At 42.6% G+C, this 20,315-nt stretch overlaps 1 protein-coding gene across 1 annotated transcript in view; it reads left to right on the top strand.

Moving 5' to 3' along the window:
* Positions 1-20,315, top strand: part of si:dkey-215k6.1 (transmembrane protein 132C) — a 287,339-nt gene that overhangs the window by 66,515 nt on the left and 200,509 nt on the right. Inside the window, exon 2 of the mRNA XM_039000757.1 lies at positions 8,248-8,391. Within this exon, the coding sequence (XP_038856685.1) occupies positions 8,248-8,391 (144 nt within the window). The remainder of the gene's footprint in view (positions 1-8,247; positions 8,392-20,315) is intronic.

Raw genomic sequence — 20,315 nt, 5'->3', positions numbered from 1 at the left:
GGGAGAATGTCTGCATTCAGACCAGTAGGGGAGAATGTTGCATTCAGTCAGAACAGTAGGGAGAGACTGTCTGCAGTCAGAACAGTAGGGGAGAATGTCTGCATAAGTCAGAACAGTAGGGGAGAATGTCTGCATTCATTCAGAAACAGTAGGGGAGAATGTCTGCATTCAGAAACAGTAGGGGAGGCATGTCTGCATTCAGAAACAGTAGGGGAGAATGTCTGCATCAGAACAGTAGGGAGAATGTTGCATAAGTAAGAACAGTAGGGGAGAATGCTGCATTCAGAACAGTAGGGGAGAATGTATGCATTCAGAACATGTAGGGTAGAAATGAATGTCTGCCTCAGTCAGAACAGTAGGGGAGAATGTCTGCATCAGTCAGAACAGATAGAGGAGAATGTCTGCACTTCAGGAAACCGTAGGGGCGAATGTCTGGCATTCCGAACAGTAGGGAGAATGTCTTCATTCAGAACAGTAGGGGAGGAGAATGTCTGCATTCAGAACAGTAGCGGGGAGGAATGTCTGCACTCAGTCAGAACAGTAGGGGAGGAATGTCTTGCATCAGTCAGAACAGTAGGGGAGTAATGTCTGCACTTCAGAACAGTAGGGGAGAATTATCTGCATTCAGTAGAACAGTAGGGGAGAATGTCTGCATGTTCATTCAGCAACAGTAGGGAGAATGTCTGCATTCAGAACAGTAGGGGAGAATGTCTGCATTCCGTCAGAACAGTAGGGGAGAATGTCTGCATTCAGAACAGTAGGGGAGAATGTCTGCATCAGAACAGTAGGGGAGAATGTCTGCATTCAGAACAGTAGGGGAGAATGTCTGCATTCAGAACAGTAGGGGAGAATGTCTGCATTCAGTCAGAACAGTAGGGGAGAATGTCTGCATTCAGAACAGTAGGGGAGAATGTCTGCACTCAGTCAGAACAGTAGGGGAGAATGTCTGCATTCAGAACAGTAGGGGAGAATGTCTGCATTCAGAACAGTAGGGGAGAATGTCTGCATTCAGAACAGTAGGGGAGAATGTCTGCATTCAGTCAGAACAGTAGGGGAGAATGTCTGCATTCAGAACAGTAGGGGAGAATGTCTGCATTAAGTCAGAACAGTAGGGGAGAATGTCTGCATTCAGAACAGTAGGGGAGAATGTCTGCATTCAGAACAGTAGGGGAGAATGTCTGCATAGTCAGAAACAGTAGGGGAGAATGTCTGCATTCAGAACAGTAGGGGAGAATGTCTGCATTCAGAACAGTAGGGGAGAATGTCTGCATTCAGAACAGTAGGGGAGAATGTCTGCACTCAGAACAGTAGGGGAGAATGTCTGCATTCAGTCAGAACAGTAGGGGAGAATGTCTGCACTCAGTCAGAACAGTAGGGGAGAATGTCTGCATTCAGAACAGTAGGGGGAAGTCTGCATTCAGTAGGGAGAATGTCTGCATTCAGAACAGTAGGGGAGAATGTCTGCATTCAGTCAGAACAGTAGGGGAGAATGTCTGCATTCAGTCAGAACAGTAGGGGAGAATGTCTGCATTCAGAACAGTAGGGGAGAATGTCTGCATTCAGAACAGTAGGGGAGAATGTCTGCATTCAGTCAGAACAGTAGGGGAGAATGTCTGCATTCAGAACAGTAGGGGAGAATGTCTGCATTCAGAACAGTAGGGGAGAATGTCTGCATTCAGAACAGTAGGGGAGAATGTCTGCATTCAGTCAGAACAGTAGGGGAGAATGTCTGCATTCAGAACAGTAGGGGAGAATGTCTGCATTCATAACAGTAGGGGAGAATGTCTGCATTCAGTCAGAACAGTAGGGGAGAATGTCTGCATTCAGTCAGAACAGTAGGGGAGAATGTCTGCATTCAGAACAGTAGGGGAGAATGTCTGCATTCAGAACAGTAGGGGAGAATGTCTGCACTCAGTCAGAACAGTAGGGGAGAATGTCTGCATTCAGAACAGTAGGGGAGAATGTCTGCATTCAGAACAGTAGGGGAGAATGTCTGCATTCAGTCAGAACAGTAGGGGAGAATGTCTGCATTCAGTCAGAACAGTAGAGGAGAATGTCTGCACTCAGAACAGTAGGGGAGAATGTCTGCATTCAGAACAGTAGGGGAGAATGTCTTCATTCAGAACAGTAGGGGAGAATGTCTGCATTCAGAACAGTAGGGGAGAATGTCTGCACTCAGTCAGAACAGTAGGGGAGAATGTCTGCATTCAGTCAGAACAGTAGGGGAGAATGTCTGCATTCAGAACAGTAGGGGAGAATATCTGCATTCCGTCAGAACAGTAGGGGAGAATGTCTGCATTCAGAACAGTAGGGGAGAATGTCTGCATTCAGAACAGTAGGGGAGAATGTCTGCATTCAGAACAGTAGGGGAGAATGTCTGTATTCAGTCAGAACAGTAGGGGAGAATGTCTGCATTCAGAACAGTAGGGGAGAATGTCTGCACTCAGTCAGAACAGTAGGGGAGAATGTCTGCATTCAGAACAGTAGGGGTGAATGTCTGCAATCAGAACAGTAGGGGAGAATGTCTGCATTCAGAACAGTAGGGGAGAATGTCTGCATTCAGTCAGAACAGTAGGGGAGAATGTCTGCAGTCAGAACAGTAGGGGAGAATGTCTGCATTCAGAACAGTAGGGGAGAATGTCTGCATTCAGAACAGTAGGGGAGAATGTCTGCACTCAGAACAGTAGGGGAGAATGTCTGCATTCAGAACAGTAGGGGAGAATGTCTGCATTCAGTCAGAACAGTAGGGGAGAATGTCTGCATTCAGAACAGTAGGGGAGAATGTCTGCATTCAGTCAGAACAGTAGGGGTGAATGTCTGCAATCAGAACAGTAGGGGAGAATGTCTGCATTCAGAACAGTAGGGGAGAATGTCTGCATTCAGTCAGAACAGTAGGGGAGAATGTCTGCAGTCAGAACAGTAGGGGAGAATGTCTGCATTCAGAACAGTAGGGGAGAATGTCTGCATTCAGAACAGTAGGGGAGAATGTCTGCACTCAGAACAGTAGGGGAGAATGTCTGCATTCAGAACAGTAGGGGAGAATGTCTGCATTCAGTCAGAACAGTAGGGGAGAATGTCTGCATTCAGAACAGTAGGGGAGAATGTCTGCATTCAGTCAGAACAGTAGGGGAGAATGTCTGCATTCAGTCAGAACAGTAGGGGTGAATGTCTGCACTCAGTCAGAACAGTAGGGGAGAATGTCTGCATTCAGAACAGTAGGGGAGAATGTCTGCATTCAGAACAGTAGGGGAGAATGTCTGCATTCAGAACAGTAGGGGAGAATGTCTGCACTCAGTCAGAACAGTAGGGGAGAATGTCTGCATTCAGTCAGAACAGTAGGGGAGAATGTCTGCATTCAGAACAGTAGGGGAGAATGTCTGCATTCAGTCAGAACAGTAGGGGAGAATGTCTGCATTCAGAACAGTAGGGGAGAATGTCTGCATTCAGTCAGAACAGTAGGGGAGAATGTCTGCATTCAGTCAGAACAGTAGGGGAGAATGTCTGCATTCAGTCAGAACAGTAGGGGAGAATGTCTGCATTCAGTCAGAACAGTAGGGGAGAATGTCTGCATTCAGAACAGTAGGGGAGAATGTCTGCATTCAGAACAGTAGGGGAGAATGTCTGCATTCAGAACAGTAGGGGAGAATGTCTGCATTCAGAACAGTAGGGGAGAATGTCTGCATTCAGTCAGAACAGTAGGGGAGAATGTCTGCATTCAGAACAGTAGGGGAGAATGTCTGCATTAAGTCAGAACAGTAGGGGAGAATGTCTGCATTCAGAACAGTAGGGGAGAATGTCTGCATTCAGAACAGTAGGGGAGAATGTCTGCATTCAGAACAGTAGGGGAGAATGTCTGCATTCAGAACAGTAGGGGAGAATGTCTGCATTCAGAACAGTAGGGGAGAATGTCTGCATTCAGAACAGTAGGGGAGAATGTCTGCATTCAGTCAGAACAGTAGGGGAGAATGTCTGCATTCAGAACAGTAGGGGAGAATGTCTGCATTCAGAACAGTAGGGGAGAATGTCTGCATTCAGTCAGAACAGTAGGGGAGAATGTCTGCATTCAGTCAGAACAGTAGGGGAGAATGTCTGCATTCAGAACAGTAGGGGAGAATGTCTGCATTCAGAACGGTAGGGGAGAATGTCTGCATTCAGAACAGTAGGGGAGAATGTCTGCATTCAGTCAGAACAGTAGGGGAGAATGTCTGCATTCAGAACAGTAGGGGAGAATGTCTGCATTCAGAACAGTAGGGGAGAATGTCTGCATTCAGAACAGTAGGGGAGAATGTCTGCATTCAGAACAGTAGGGGAGAATGTCTGCATTCAGAACAGTAGGGGAGAATGTCTGCATTCAGAACAGTAGGGGAGAATGTCTGCATTCAGTCAGAACAGTAGGGGAGAATGTCTGCATTCAGTCAGAACAGTAGGGGAGCATGTCTGCATTCAGAACAGTAGGGGAGAATGTCTGCATTCAGAACAGTAGGGGAGAATGTCTGCACTCAGTCAGAACAGTAGGGGAGAATGTCTGCATTCAGAACAGTAGGGGAGAATGTCTGCATTCAGAACAGTAGGGGAGAATGTCTGCATTCAGTCAGAACAGTAGGGGAGAATGTCTGCATTCAGTCAGAACAGTAGGGGAGAATGTCTGCATTCAGAACAGTAGGGGAGAATGTCTGCATTCAGAACAGTAGGGGAGAATGTCTGCATTCAGAACAGTAGGGGAGAATGTCTGCATTCAGTCAGAACAGTAGGGGAGAATGTCTGCATTCAGAACAGTAGGGGAGAATGTCTGCATTCAGAACAGTAGGGGAGAATGTCTGCATTCAGAACAGTAGGGGAGAATGTCTGCATTCAGAACAGTAGGGAGAATGTCTGCATTCAGAAAAGTAGGGGAGAATGTCTGCATTCAGAACAGTAGGGGAGAATGTCTGCATTCAGAACAGTAGGGGAGAATGTCTGCATTCAGTCAGAACAGTAGGGGAGAATGTCTGCATTCAGTCAGAACAGTAGGGGAGCATGTCTGCATTCAGAACAGTAGGGGAGAATGTCTGCATTCAGAACAGTAGGGGAGAATGTCTGCACTCAGTCAGAACAGTAGGGGAGAATGTCTGCATTCAGAACAGTAGGGGAGAATGTCTGCATTCAGAACAGTAGGGGAGAATGTCTGCATTCAGTCAGAACAGTAGGGGAGAATGTCTGCATTCAGTCAGAACAGTAGAGGAGAATGTCTGCACTCAGAACAGTAGGGGAGAATGTCTGCATTCAGAACAGTAGGGGAGAATGTCTTCATTCAGAACAGTAGGGGAGAATGTCTGCATTCAGAACAGTAGGGGAGAATGTCTGCATTCAGTCAGAACAGTAGGGGAGAATGTCTGCATTCAGAACAGTAGGGGAGAATATCTGCATTCCGTCAGAACAGTAGGGGAGAATGTCTGCATTCAGAACAGTAGGGGAGAATGTCTGCATTCAGAACAGTAGGGGAGAATGTCTGCATTCAGAACAGTAGGGGAGAATGTCTGCATTCAGTCAGAACAGTAGGGGAGAATGTCTGCATTCAGTCAGAACAGTAGGGGAGAATGTCTGCATTCAGAACAGTAGGGGAGAATGTCTGCATTCAGTCAGAACAGTAGGGGAGAATGTCTGCATTCAGTCAGAACAGTAGGGGAGAATGTCTGCATTCAGAACAGTAGGGGAGAATGTCTGCATTCAGTCAGAACAGTAGGGGAGAATGTCTGCATTCAGTCAGAACAGTAGGGGAGAATGTCTGCATTCAGAACAGTAGGGGAGAATGTCTGCATTCAGAACAGTAGGGGAGAATGTCTGCATTCAGAACAGTAGGGGAGAATGTCTGCATTCAGTCAGAACAGTAGGGGAGAATGTCTGCAGTCAGTCAGAGCAGTAGGGGAGAATGTCTGCATTCAGAACAGTAGGGGAGAATGTCTGCATTCAGAACAGTAGGGGAGAATGTCTGCATTCAGAACAGTAGGGGAGAATGTCTGCATTCAGTCAGAACAGTAGGGGAGAATGTCTGCATTCAGAACAGTAGGGGAGAATGTCTGCATTCAGTCAGAACAGTAGGGGAGAATGTCTGCATTCAGTCAGACCAGTATTGGAGAATGTCTGCATTCAGTCAGAACAGTAGGGGAGAATGTCTGCATTCAGTCAGAACAGTAGGGGAGAATGTCTGCATTCAGAACAGTAGGGGAGAATGTCTGCATTCAGTCAGAACAGTAGGGGAGAATGTCTGCATTCAGTCAGAACAGTAGGGGAGAATGTCTGCATTCAGAACAGTAGGGGAGAATGTCTGCATTCAGAACAGTAGGGGAGAATGTCTGCATTCAGAACAGTAGGGGAGAATGTCTGCATTCAGTCAGAACAGTAGGGGAGAATGTCTGCAGTCAGTCAGAACAGTAGGGGAGAATGTCTGCATTCAGAACAGTAGGGGAGAATGTCTGCATTCAGAACAGTAGGGGAGAATGTCTGCATTCAGTCAGAACAGTAGGGGAGAATGTCTGCATTCAGAACAGTAGGGGAGAATGTCTGCATTCAGTCAGAACAGTAGAGGAGAATGTCTGCATTCAGTCAGACCAGTAGGGGAGAATGTCTGCATTCAGTCAGAACAGTAGGGGAGAATGTCTGCATTCAGTCAGAACAGTAGGGGAGAATGTCTGCATTCAGTCAGACCAGTAGGGGAGAATGTCTGCATTCAGTCAGAACAGTAGGGGAGAATGTCTGCATTCAGTCAGAACAGTAGGGGAGAATGTCTGCATTCAGAACAGTAGGGGAGAATGTCTGCATTCAGTCAGAACAGTAGGGGAGAATGTCTGCATTCAGTTGGGACAGTAATTGGGAGCGAGGTGAAGAGTGTTCTGTCGTTACAGTAATGAGGCATGTACTGTTTGGCGTAATACATTACATCTGTATGTAGCCTATGATCTATAACAGAGAGTTGATTTTACCGTTTCACACACTGTAGTTGTGAAAACATACACGTCTTTCAGTATACGTTGTTTTATCTTGTGGGTGACCACATGATTGACTGTCTGGCTTTTATTAGCAACCTTGTCATGAAAAGATGTTGGAAAAGACCAATGCTTTCAGAATATAGCCAGACTGGATTACATTTTTATTACCCCCCTCCCCAGTTCAGTTCTAGTACATAATTTACTCTTTATAGATTTATTTTGTTGCTTTCAGTCTCAATTTTTTTTTTTTACAGACTATGTTTTACTGTAAGGTCCTTCGAAGTAAATTGTTATAAAGGGACATGAGAAGTAGAATAAAATAGGTGAAACAGCACTCAAAAAGGAGAGACATGGGGGATTGGTTTTACTTAACAATGGTCTTAAATTATGAAAGAATGGTTTTGGGACTGTGGTTGTTTTTTTTCTTCTGTCCCACAGCCACTGGGAACAATTTTGTCCTTAAAATAAAGTATTTTCCAAACTGTTTAGAGGAGTTCTGAAGGAAAAGTGCTTTTTCGAGTCGAGCGCGGGATCTCCCAAACCCAAAGGACCTTTCTTGTTCTCGACAAACAGCAAGAAAAGCGTGACACATTCGCAACAGCAGTCTCTGGCAAGACACAAGAAAAGAGAGAGACAACATAAGGGGTTGTGGGTTTCTTTTGAGAGGAAGTTTCTTATTTTTTCCGTCGGTGCTCTTGCCAAGGTCATTGGCACCTTCTAATAACTTGCTCGTTTAATAAACTCCCAGAGTATCTTGTCAAGGTGATGAATAGCGGAGTCAGCTGAGGCAGTATTAAAGGAAACTTGGGAGGGGGAGAAGGAGGGGAGAGGGCGGGATTCTGGGCACATCAATAAACACTAACACAGAGAAAAACACTTAGATACAGTACGGGAGGAAGGAGACATCCTTCACCCCGACACACTAATACATGTCCTGCAGACAGGCAGGCAGACAGACAGACAGACAGACAGACAGACAGACAGACAGACAGACACATTCTCCATGAAGGATCACATTACATACCAATCAGAGAAATGAAATGTTCTCAAATTATCTTTGCTATGCGTAAGGGTTTGAATGATGTCAACACGATTGCAAGCTGTCACAAAAGCTGTTGGCAAATGACTGCCATTGATTTATTAAAAAGAAGTGTGCTAACGAATGCACGTGTGTGTGTGTGTGTGTGTGTGTGTGTGTGTGTGTGTGTGTGTGTGTGTCTCCAGAGCCTGTCTACTGTGCTGTATTATTGGCCTTAACCATGTTCATGCTTCCCATCTCCAGAGCCCTGTTCAGACAAGGAGTCAACTTTGTGTCAGTCAAGCCCAGCAACGTGGATTCCGCCTGGGAGATCAAACAGGAAACGCTACCCGGAAGTCCCTCCTTGTCCGTGTTCTGCCAGAGGAAGGCCAGCTCTACAGGGGAAAGGTAGGAGCCTTTTCAAAACACTATGATAAAATCACCCGACAATATAATACTGTTATTTACTCCTAATGTTAGGACTAATTACGTTATCCCTGCCGTCTTATCAACTAATTACTGGACAGACCTACTGTGCACACAGGTATTTAGTCTTGATCACTAGATGTTATGTTTGCAGATTGTCCACTCGGGCTCCTGAGTCGTGCAGCGGTCTAAGGCACTGCATCTCAGTGCTAGAGGCGTTACTACAGACCTTGGTTTGATTCTAGGCTGTATCACAATCAGCCATGATTGGGAGTCCCATAGGGCAGCGCACAATTGGCCCAGCGTTTGGCCGGGGTATGCCGTCATTGTAAATAAGAATTTGTTCTTAACTGACTTGCTTACTTAAATAAAGGTTCAATTTAAAAAAGTTTACAAATTAAAATGTAGAGTATTACAGGCACTGGCTACATAAAACTACTAGTTTTATTTTAAAACGTCGGCCCCACGGGGACAGCACAGGGTCGAAGGTCAGGATCAGGGCAACAGGCTTCTGGTAGCTCATAGTGTAGCGCTGAACCTTAACCTCGCCTCACAGGTGAGTATGGAGAGTGAGGGAGTTGGGTTTAAGGTGGCGGGGGCCTGTGCTGGGAGACGTCTAATTGGCGGACTGGGGTGGAGGGTTGCTGTGGATTGCTCTGGATTTATGCAGGCCTGTTCGCTGTTGGCTAAAGCCTAGAGTGAGCGACCCCTCCCTCCTCCTCCCACCCTCTCCTCTGCTGACAAGCTGCACTGGAAATGTATGACCCCAGTGTCATACTAAATCTGTCAGGCCGGCCGGTAATTGCTCAGTCCTCATACTTGGGGGTTTTATATGCTGGAGAAAATTGTTTTTGGCACTTTAATGTTTCCTCCGATTCAGTTGTTGCCAATAGCCCGTTGCAACTAGTTTCATAATAGTTACAAAATGAAGAGGGTGGAACATAGATTTGTATGCCAGGTCGTATGGCGAACGTCGAGTCTTTCACCGGCTCTCAAGAAGGGTGGAAGGCGAAGGGAGGAGGATGAGGCAGGAAGACGAGGGAGGAGGACGTGGGAGGATGACGTGGGAGGAGGACGTGGGAGAAGGATGGAGAGAGAAGAGAGGAGGATGAGGAAGGAGGACCAGTTAGAAGGGAGGGAGAAGGTGCGGGGCCAGGATAGTAAGGGTAGTGGGTTAGGCTTTAGCAGAGAGGAGGTGGGGAGTCAACCCTAGAGGAGAACCAGAAAGCCCCATGGCAGATTTTGTAGGCAGAAGAAGAACTCGGACTGGTGTGGAGGAGAGATTTGAGATTCCCTGCTGTTGTTGCATATATACCTGGCAACTTCCGTTCCACTAGTTCCTCAGTGTGTAAACTCTGAGTGGTCATCTCCAGTTCCTCTTGTTCCTCCGTAGGCCTTTCTACGCTGCATTGTTCTAAGTCCCAGGCTAGACTGGCCTGGGGCTACATTAGTTCACACAAGCATTTGTTAACCCTGGGCTAAGCTTTAGTTTCTTATTGGACAAATTCAGGGAGTTCCCTCCCCGTTTCAGCTAGTTTTCTTCTGTTTGGTTTCTAGTTAATTGGACGACTTGGGTGGTTGGTTGGTGCCCAGGGTTTGACTGAAGGAGGCCGGTATAGTTGCTAGATTCAAGAAAACCATAAATGCCTCCTGGATGATGATGATATTGCGTAGACCATTCAGACGTATAAATGCTACATAGCTAACAGGGGAGTTGCACAACACATTTTAGTAGGTATTCAGACAGCATTTTGTCAATATCTCCATTGTGTTAGTGCTGGCTTGTCTGAGTGGAGCTGAGCGCTGGCTGGAGCGTTGTCCTTCTCGCCCGCTCTATTTCCGCTCCAGTAGCGCTCACTTCATTTAACAAACTCAGGGTATGCCCGGGCCCAGCATGCATTTGTAGTCTACTTGTGTGCTGCTATAGCGACTTGCTTTAGCTACTAACATGGAGTTCGCGAAATATTTTCATAAAGAAACTGATCAAATACTCAGGTGCAAAATCAAGGTGACTTAATAATATGATGATGTAGTGTCCACAACTAAAGAATCATTGTGGAATCTGAAAGACATGATTGTGTACTTACTACTTACTACATCCTAACAGAAAGGAATGAGGTGGGTAGATAACTAAGTGTGTCATTGTAGCAAAGTATTTATAAACAAAAAATCTGACCTCTTAAAAGTTTGGTTCATTTTGGTTCTATTATCTATACAGTAGACCATCATTGATGTTGGCCCAATAGGCCTGATGACATACTACCTCTTTCAAGGATCTTTCTGTTTTGATTGGGTTATTTTGCCTAAAATCCTTTAGGCCTACGTATAGAAAAATACAAAAACAACTCTGCATCCCTGACAAGACTGGCAAGAGTTTGCCCGAAGGGTGTTGAGCATCACCAGTGGCTCTGTAAGCGCAGAGAGGGTATTTTCCGCTGCTGTCCTTCTCTCCAAGCACCATCGCGTGAGCCTGAAGCCACGGACTCTGGCCAAACTCATGCTTCTAAAAGTGAATTCAAAGGCCTAATAAGGCATTTGTCATATCATATTTATTTAATTCTAAGTAAGTCACAGCCTTTATGCGCAATTTATAGACTATAATAATTGAATACAACTAAATGTTGTTTAAATGCTGAGCGCTAAATGTTTATGGCAGCCTAGTGTGTCACACTTGCAAATGCTTTCACAATCTATTTCTTTGTAGGCTATAGCCTTGAAATGATTTCAATAATAGGCTAATAATAATATTGGCTAAATAATTCATTTCTGTTCCTTCTTAGTCTCCCTGTCTGGCTCCTGACCTATTTACAGTGTTTATATGCTGTTTAATATGACATGTAGCCTATTTGAAAAAATGTGCGCTTCTTACATTCATCTTTTCATGTTGTTTATTCAAATACTTTTCATTCAAATCATATGGTTTGGTTTCAATACTTCTAAACCAAATGGTAGGTCCAGGTAGTCACGAAAATAGATGGATGTTGGTTAAACTGTGATTTTAATGAATTGTGCGAATTTGGAACTGCAGTTTTTTCCCCCTGTGAGTGTGGAGCGGTTGGAAAGGAAACTTAGAGGATGACCGGTTGGAATGGAAACGTGGAGGATGAGCGGTTAGAAAGGAAACTTAGAGGATGACCGGTTGGAATGGAAACGTAGAGGATGACCGGTTGGAATGGAAACGTGGAGGATGAGCGGTTGGAATGCAAATGTAGAGGATGAGCGGTTGGAAAGGAAACTTAGAGGATGACCGGTTGGAATGGAAACGTAGAGGATGACCGGTTGGAATGGAAACGTGGAGGATGACCGGTTGGAATGGAAACGTGGAGGATGACCGGTTGGAATGGAAATGTAGAGGATGAGCGGTTGGAATGGAAACGTAGAGGATGAGCAGTTGGAATGGAAACGTAGAGGATGACCGGTTGGAATGGAAACGTAGAGGATGAGCGGTTGGAATGGAAACGTAGAGGATGAGCAGTTGGAATGGAAACGTAGAGGATGACCGGTTGGAATGGAAACGTAGAGGATGAGCGGTTGGAATGGAAACGTAGAGGATGAGCGGTTGGAAAGGAAACGTAGAGGATGACCGGTTGGAATGGAAACGTAGAGGATGAGCGGTTGGAAAGGAAACTTAGAGGATGACCGGTTGGAATGGAAACGTAGAGGATGACCGGTTGGAATGGAAACGTGGAGGATGACCGGTTGGAATGGAAATGTAGAGGATGAGCGGTTGGAATGGAAACGTAGAGGATGAGCAGTTGGAATGGAAACGTAGAGGATGACCGGTTGGAATGGAAACGTAGAGGATGAGCGGTTGGAATGGAAACGTAGAGGATGACCGGTTGGAATGGAAATGTAGAGGATGAGCGGTTGGAATGGAAACGTAGAGGATGACCGGTTGGAATGGAAACGTAGAGGATGAGCGGTTGGAATGGAAACGTAGAGGATGAGCGGTTGGAATGGAAACGTAGAGGATGACCGGTTGGAATGGAAACGTAGAGGATGAGCGGTTGGAATGGAAACGTAGAGGATGAGCGGTTGGAATGGAAATGTAGAGGATGAGCGGTTGGAATGGAAACGTAGAGGATGAGCGGTTGGAATGGAAACGTAGAGGATGACCGGTTGGAATGGAAACGTAGAGGATGACCGGTTGGAATGGAAACGTAGAGGATGACCGGTTGGAATGGAAACGTAGAGGATGAGCGGTTGGAATGGAAACGTAGAGGATGAGCGGTTGGAAAGGAAACGTAGAGGATGACCGGTTGGAATGGAAACGTAGAGGATGAGCGGTTGGAATGGAAACGTAGAGGATGACCGGTTGGAATGGAAACGTAGAGGATGAGCGGTTGGAAAGGAAACGTAGAGGATGACCGGTTGGAATGGAAACGTAGAGGATGAGCGGTTGGAATGGAAACGTAGAGGATGAGCGGTTGGAATGGAAACGTAGAGGATGAGCGGTTGGAAAGGAAACGTAGAGGATGACCGGTTGGAATGGAAACGTAGAGGATGAGCGGTTGGAATGGAAACTTAGAGGATGACCGGTTGGAAAGGAAACTTAGAGGATGAGCGGGATTTCCGACTGCTCAACTCTGCTCAAATGCTCTGGTCTGAATACATGAGTGCACATACGCTTGGTTAGATGTTTTGTTTGCAAACCCTTTTGTTTTTAGACATGGTACATTCGATGGGAGCTGAATATTTTCATGTACAAGGTGTGTGAGATATCTCCATCTTCCACCGTCCCAAAAAATGACCATATTGATTTGCTGTAAGAGACATACAGACTAAAATGAACTCCTGCTGGTTCTGTGTTTTTCATCATTATAAGTTGTGAAACACAATTAAATGTGACTCATATTTTCTGTCTCGTAAGCAACGCTTAGTTTTTTTCCTCAGTATGGCTAGTGTGGGTGTGGGGCGTTAGAGAATGAGAGGTTTAGATCCACCTGTCTACATAAAGCATCTCCGTTTAGTCTCTTAGCTCATAATGAATAAGAATACATGGACATGGTGGTACCTGATCCTAGATCAGCATTCCTACTCAGAGACACTTCCTGAATACTGGCCCTGAGGTTACCGTGATGACAGACGGCTGTAATGTGGAGTTATGGTCTGGTCCGATACAGATAATTAAACGGCACAGAGAAGAAGAGTTTTACAGAATGGATAATAACTGCCGTTGGACTGCTTTACATTATTAGTGGCCGTCTTATGATCAGATCCAATGTTTCATACGTGAATATATGGCTGAAAATATAGATATTGTTGTGTCTGTGTGGTATTTGTTTTTACGAGGCCACACTGAACGGTTAAACACAAGCGCTGTTTCAGCATCCCCAGTCATAGACAATGTAGTCTATGTCCCCAGATCTCTCTGTGGTATTGCATTATGACCACTTTAGGCATAATATGCCTTGGATGTTGTCTTGGAATAGTCAATGTGGCTCACGGCCGTGGATAAGACTGGGAGCTGGATGAGCTAGTATTTTTTACAGCCATGATGGATGGCTTAATGGATGAGAGGTTCATATGTAGATGAGGTTAATATATAGATGAGGTTAATATGTAGATTATGTGAATATGTAGATAAGAGATTAATATATAGATGAGGTTATTATATAGATTAGGTGAATATGTAGATGAGGTTAATATATAGATGAGATATTAATATATAGATGAGGTTAATATGTAGATTAGGAACAGATGTAGACCTAGAACAGTCAGAGATAGGAGAGGTGCGCCAACTACTGCAACTAAGTATGACGTAAAGGTAACGTAAGGGTAATGGCGGACTGAAGGGATTTATGTAGAGCACCTCAAGATAAAACATAATATTCGAAATATCTGCTAAATTAGACTAAAATATTAGCACTACTTAATCTGGTGAGTGATAACCTTCAATCTGGACAATAACACAAAACAAATCCTAAAACTAGAGACATTTATCGACAAATATTACGAAAACAGGCAACAACCAAACATGACGGAGAGTAAGACAGGGGAACCGATTACAAAACGAAAACGTGACTCTTCTACAGACACTGATGATTTAATATTCTCACCACCGGGAATGGTAAAGGTCGAAACCGATCTGTTAAAATCAATAAATGACAAACTGGGTATACTTGAATTAGTTAGTAAGGATATAAAAGAGTTGAAGGCAAGCCTAGAGATGAGTGATGAAAAAGCTGCGACATTGGAGAAGCAAACACACGCGCTAAAAGGGACAGTCAATAAGATTGAAACCGAAATGAATGGAATTAAAAAGGAGAACACCGTTCTGAAAGAAACCTTACTGGACATACAAACTAGATCCATGAGAGAGAATTTGGTACTTACAGGTATCCAAGAAAAAGAAGGAGAAGTTCCTGAATCTATAGTTAGAGAGTTCCTCCTTACAGCGCTTCAGATTCCACGCGAAGTTATCGACAAAATCCAACTTGAACGCGTTCACGGCTTCGGACAGAGAGGGCAGAGGTACGAACGCCCAATCGTTGCCAAATTTGCTTCATTTAAAGATAAAATAATGGTTAAAAGCCTGGGTAAAAGACTTGCTGGGACCAAAATTGGCATGAATGATCAGTTTCCGAAGGAAATTGCAGAACGGCGCAAAGTTCTGTATCCAATTTTCAAAGAAAATAGATTAAAAGCGAAACGAGTAGCTCTCGTCGTTGATAAACTATATATTGATAACCAGTTGTTCAGAGACACAAAGACTACTCCATGGTTATTTTAAAAATTACAAAGTTCTCATAGACGAGGGAAATAAACACAATTCAAGCCCGGTTACTGATTGTAACAATACAATAAAAAATATAGCTTTTCTATAAATCTTCACATATAACTAATTGAACACACAAGCACTAATTCAACATAGTGAAGATAAAAACTAAGTAAACAGAAGGCACAGTATGTGTGGATGGTATGGTTTGTGTTTATTTTTTATTTTATTTGTTATGTTTGGAAAGTTGAGTGAGTGAGTAATGAAATGGTTGCATATCCCAGAGCCAATGTATTGCTGTGAGCCGGGTATGAGAGGGCTTTCAATGTTGTTAAGATGATGGATATACTTTTATAATGAATTATACGTCTTATTTATTTATTGTCCTATCATGGAGAACTACATTTTTTATTTATTTTTTTATAAATTATATCTAATTATTTATTATCCTATTTTAATGGTACGGTCCATGGCACTATACCCTAGACACCCACCTGAATGACCCAGATACTAAGGAGAAGTCCCTAACTGTTATATGTGCCCGCTGTAAGCGGTCTGTATGCAGCTAAAATGAGGTCAGAGACCAAGAGCAGCACTGCCCCCTCAAGATTCTGAGCCTGCTTGGCAGGGTTGGTCCTGCAAAGCCAAAGCCCCATAAAGGGAGAGCATAATATACAAGGAAATTCTCAAAGCTGCTAATGAGAACCATGACGACCTTGTACCTAGCCGGTGGGGATTCCGGTGGGGTGCCCCCACCCAGGCAGTGGCAGTGCTGGCAACACTAGCTGCAGTAACCCATGGGGAGGGGGTCACACTCGGACATTCAGAGAGGGGGTATATTATTGTGGCCCTGGCGGCACAAAATCAAAGTCGGACTGCATGGAGATGCGTGGGGACATGGTCATGACGGGTGGCCGTATTGTGGGTGTTTCAGGAATAAGGTGTACATTTGACCTCCATTATCTAGGATATGACAATGGTAAATAAATCTCTCAATTTTTGCTAATTTTTTGTGCGGTCTTGCAGGCCTTCTCATGCAGCTGCAACTGCAAGTGCATTTGTAAATCATGACCCATCTTGAGTTGGGCTCTGGGATGGTGCAATTGTTGAGAAAGTGAGCTTATGGTTGTGTGGGGGTAAGGGCTGAGTGTGTGTGGGTGTATGTGTGTATCCCACAACTGTTGCGAAGGAAGAAGTAAAAGATGTTAGGGACAATAGAGGATGATCCACAGATATATATAATACAAATCGAGGTGAGGGCAATGGAAATGCATATGGTAATTGATCTTCTTCAATTCGGTAAATGGCACTGTATGCTCTTTTCAAAGAATGGATCCCAGTCGGTTCAGGGCTATGGGATACAGGGGGTCGAGGGTGGTCTACCGGGCATTGGGATGACAAGCCATCTCGAGATGAGGCCTTTTAGCGGGTGGAATAGTAGGGACCAATTGGAGGTTTACTTAGTAGAAATGCAAATATCATGGTACAACTATATAGACACTCAATCATTATGTTACTTTTTAATAGTACGTTTACAAAAATATATTCTGATTAAAAGAATGAAAGGTGTGTCTCATTATGGTAAGTGGTGAAATAAGTATAGCCAGTTACAATTGTAATGGCTTAGCAGATAATAAGAAAAGACGATCAGTATTTACCTGGCTAAAAGAGAAGGATTATAATATCTATTGTTTACAGGAAACCCATTCAACAGTTTTAGATGAAGTTTTGTGGAAAAAGAACTGGGGGGGCAAAATATATTTCTCCCATGGGCAAAGAAATTCAAAAGGGGTGATGGTTTTAATTAACAATAATTTTGATCCAAATGTGCAAATTGTCCAAACAGATCCTCAAGGTAGATGGATTATTTTAAATATGTTATTGGACAATAAACAAATATGGCTTGTTAACCTATACGGTCCGAATAATGATGATCCAAGCTTCTTTGAAAATATATATAAGAATTTATCAACTCTACAAGCAACACTAGACTCTATTATTATAGTGGGAGATTTTAATACGGTCTTAAATACCTCTATAGACCGGAAAGGAAATCACACTACAAACTATCACCCTCAGGCACTTAAGGAAATCATGAATGTCATGGATATATTGGAATTAGTGGATATATGGAGACTTAAATACCCTGATTTAGTGAGATATACATGGCGGAGGCTGAATCAAGCTAGTCGTATTGACTACTTTCTTATACCATTCTCTCTGGCACCAAAAGTTAAAAAAGTGTTGATAGGGGACAGAATGCGGTCGGATCATCACATAATTGGCATATATATTTCTCTTACAGAATTTCCACGTGGGCGAGGATATTGGAAATTTAATCAAAGTCTACTAGATGATAAATTGTTTAGAACTAGGACAGAAGATTTTATAACTGACTTTTTCAGACATAACATAGGTACAGCAGATCCCCTTATTGTATGGGACACTTTTAAGTGTGCCTTTAGAGGCCATGCAATTCAGTACTCATCTATAAAACAAAGGGAATTTAGATCAAAAGAGTCCATATTAACAAAGGAAATTGAAGGACTAACAGTACAGTTAGATAGCAATAAAAACAGTACCATAGAGGCACAGAATAAGTTAGAGGAAAAACAAAAAGAAATGGAGGAACTTATTCAAGAAAGATCCAGTGTAATATATTATAAAAATAAAGCGAACTGGATGGAATATGGGGAAAAATGCACCAAATTCTTTTTCAATCTTCAATATAGAAATGCTACCAAAAAAAATGTATTAAAACTTGTTACAAATGATGGAGTCACGCATGATTCACCAAATGATATTTTGAAAGAGGAAGTAAAGTACTTTAAGAATATGTTTTCGTTTCAGGCTCCTCCATCTCCACTAACTGAAACTAATTGTATGGATTTTTTTCCTATTAATAATGTAAAATTAACATCTGTACAGAAAGACTCATGTGAAGGCCAAATTACAGAGGAGGAACTGCTTGATGCAATTGGGGCCTTTAAGGATGGGAAAACTCCAGGGCTGGATGGCATACCAGTGGAAGTATACAAAACTTTTTTTGATATACTCAAAGGACCATTATTAGCTTGTTTTAACCACTCCTATATAAATGGTAGATTATCAGACACGCAACAAGAAGGTCTGATATCGTTATTACTGAAACAGGACCCAAGTGGTATATATAAAGATCCAGTCCAATTAAAAAATTGGAGACCTCTTACACTTCAGTGTTGTGATGCAAAAATCCTAGCAAAATGCTTGGCTCATAGAATAAAAAAAGTTTTGTCAGATATTATTCATCCTAATCAGACAGGTTTTTTACATGGACGATACATTGGAGATAATATAAGGCAAGTACTGGAAACAATAGAACACTATGAAATATCGGGGACACCAGGTCTGGTTTTCATAGCTGATTTTGAAAAGGCTTTTGATAAAGTACGACTGGAGTTTATATATAAATGCCTAGAATATTTCAATTTTGGGGAATCTCTTATAAAATGGGTTAAAATTATGTATAGTAACCCTAGGTGTAAAATAGTAAATAATGGCTACATCTCAGAAAGTTTTAAACTATCTAGAGGAGTAAAACAAGGTTGTCCACTATCGGCATATCTATTTATTATTGCCATCGAAATGTTAGCTGTTAAAATTAGATCAAACATTAATATTAATGGATTAGAAATCCGTGGCTTAAAAACTAAGGTGTCATTGTACGCTGATGATTCATGTTTTCTTTTAAAACCACAACTAGAGTCTCTCCACGGCCTCATAGAGGATCTAGATACCTTTGCTATCCTCTCTGGATTAAAACCAAATTATGATAAATGTACCATATTACGTATTGGATCACTAAAAAATACACATTTTATATTGCCATGTAGTTTACCAATTAAATGGTCTGACGGAGATGTGGACATACTCGGTATAAAAATCCCAAAAGAAAGAAATGATCTCACTCCAATAAATTTTTATAGAAAGTTAGCAAAAATAGATAAGATCTTGCTACCATGGAAAGGAAAATACTTGTCTATTTGTGGAAAAATCACCCTGATTAACTCTTTAGTCATATCACAGTTTACCTATTTGCTTATGGTTTTGCCTACACCTAGTGACCTGCTTTTTAAATTATATGAACAAAAAATATTCCATTTTATTTGGAACGGCAAGCCAGATAAAATTAAAAGGGCCTATTTATATAACGAATATGAATTCGGAGGGCAGAAATTATTAAATATTAAAGCATTAGACCTCTCACTAAAGGCATCAGTCATACAAAAGTTATACTTAAATCCAAACTGGTTCTCTAGTAAATTGGTACGAATGTCTCATCCTATGTTCAAGAAGGGCCTTTTTCCCTTTATTCAGATTGCACCTGCTCACTTTCGGTTGTTTGAAAAGGAAATAATCTCCAAAATATCCTTATTTTTTAAACAAGCCTTAGAAAGTTGGTTGCAATTTCAGTTTAATCCACCTGAAAGGACGGAACAAATAGTACAACAAATATTGTGGTTAAATTCAAATATAGTAATTGATAAAAAAACTGTATTTATCGAAGAAATGTTTAAAAAAGGAATAATTTTTGTGAATGATATCATAAATAGGACTGGTGGAGTTATGTCACACATGCAGCTAACACAGACATATGGAAATGTCTGCTCTACCCAAAATTACAACCAATTAATTGCAGCATTACCACAAAAATGGAAGAGGCAAGTAGAAGGGGAAAAAAGTAAGGAACTTGTATGTCGGCCCTGTATTAAAGAACATAAATGGTTAAAGAAAAGTGTGATAAATAAAAACATATACCAATTTCATTTAAGGACCAAAAAACTGACAGCTGTGCCATATAAATTACAAAATAGTTGGGAAGAGATTTTCGATGTACCCATTCCATGGCACATGGTTTATGAATTGATACGCAAAACAACGCCGGATTCAAAACTTCGAATTTTTCAATTTAAATTACTGTACAAAATTCTTGCAACTAATAGAATGTTATATATATGGGGTATACAATCTTCCCAGCTCTGCAGATTCTGTTGTGAGGAGGCAGAGTCATTAGATCATTTATTTTGGTATTGTCCATATGTAGCTCGTTTTTGGTCACAGGTCCAGGAATGGCTGAAGAATTGCAACATTTGCCTAGAACTAACGCTACAGATAGCAATACTGGGGGATTTGAAAAGCCATAGTCAAT

The sequence above is a fragment of the Salvelinus namaycush genome, chromosome 1 (assembly GCF_016432855.1).
Source record: "Salvelinus namaycush isolate Seneca chromosome 1, SaNama_1.0, whole genome shotgun sequence".
NCBI classification, from domain to species: domain Eukaryota; kingdom Metazoa; phylum Chordata; class Actinopteri; order Salmoniformes; family Salmonidae; genus Salvelinus; species Salvelinus namaycush.
The sequence above is the reverse complement of the archived record's forward strand: the minus strand, read 5'-3'. Positions and strand labels throughout refer to the sequence as shown.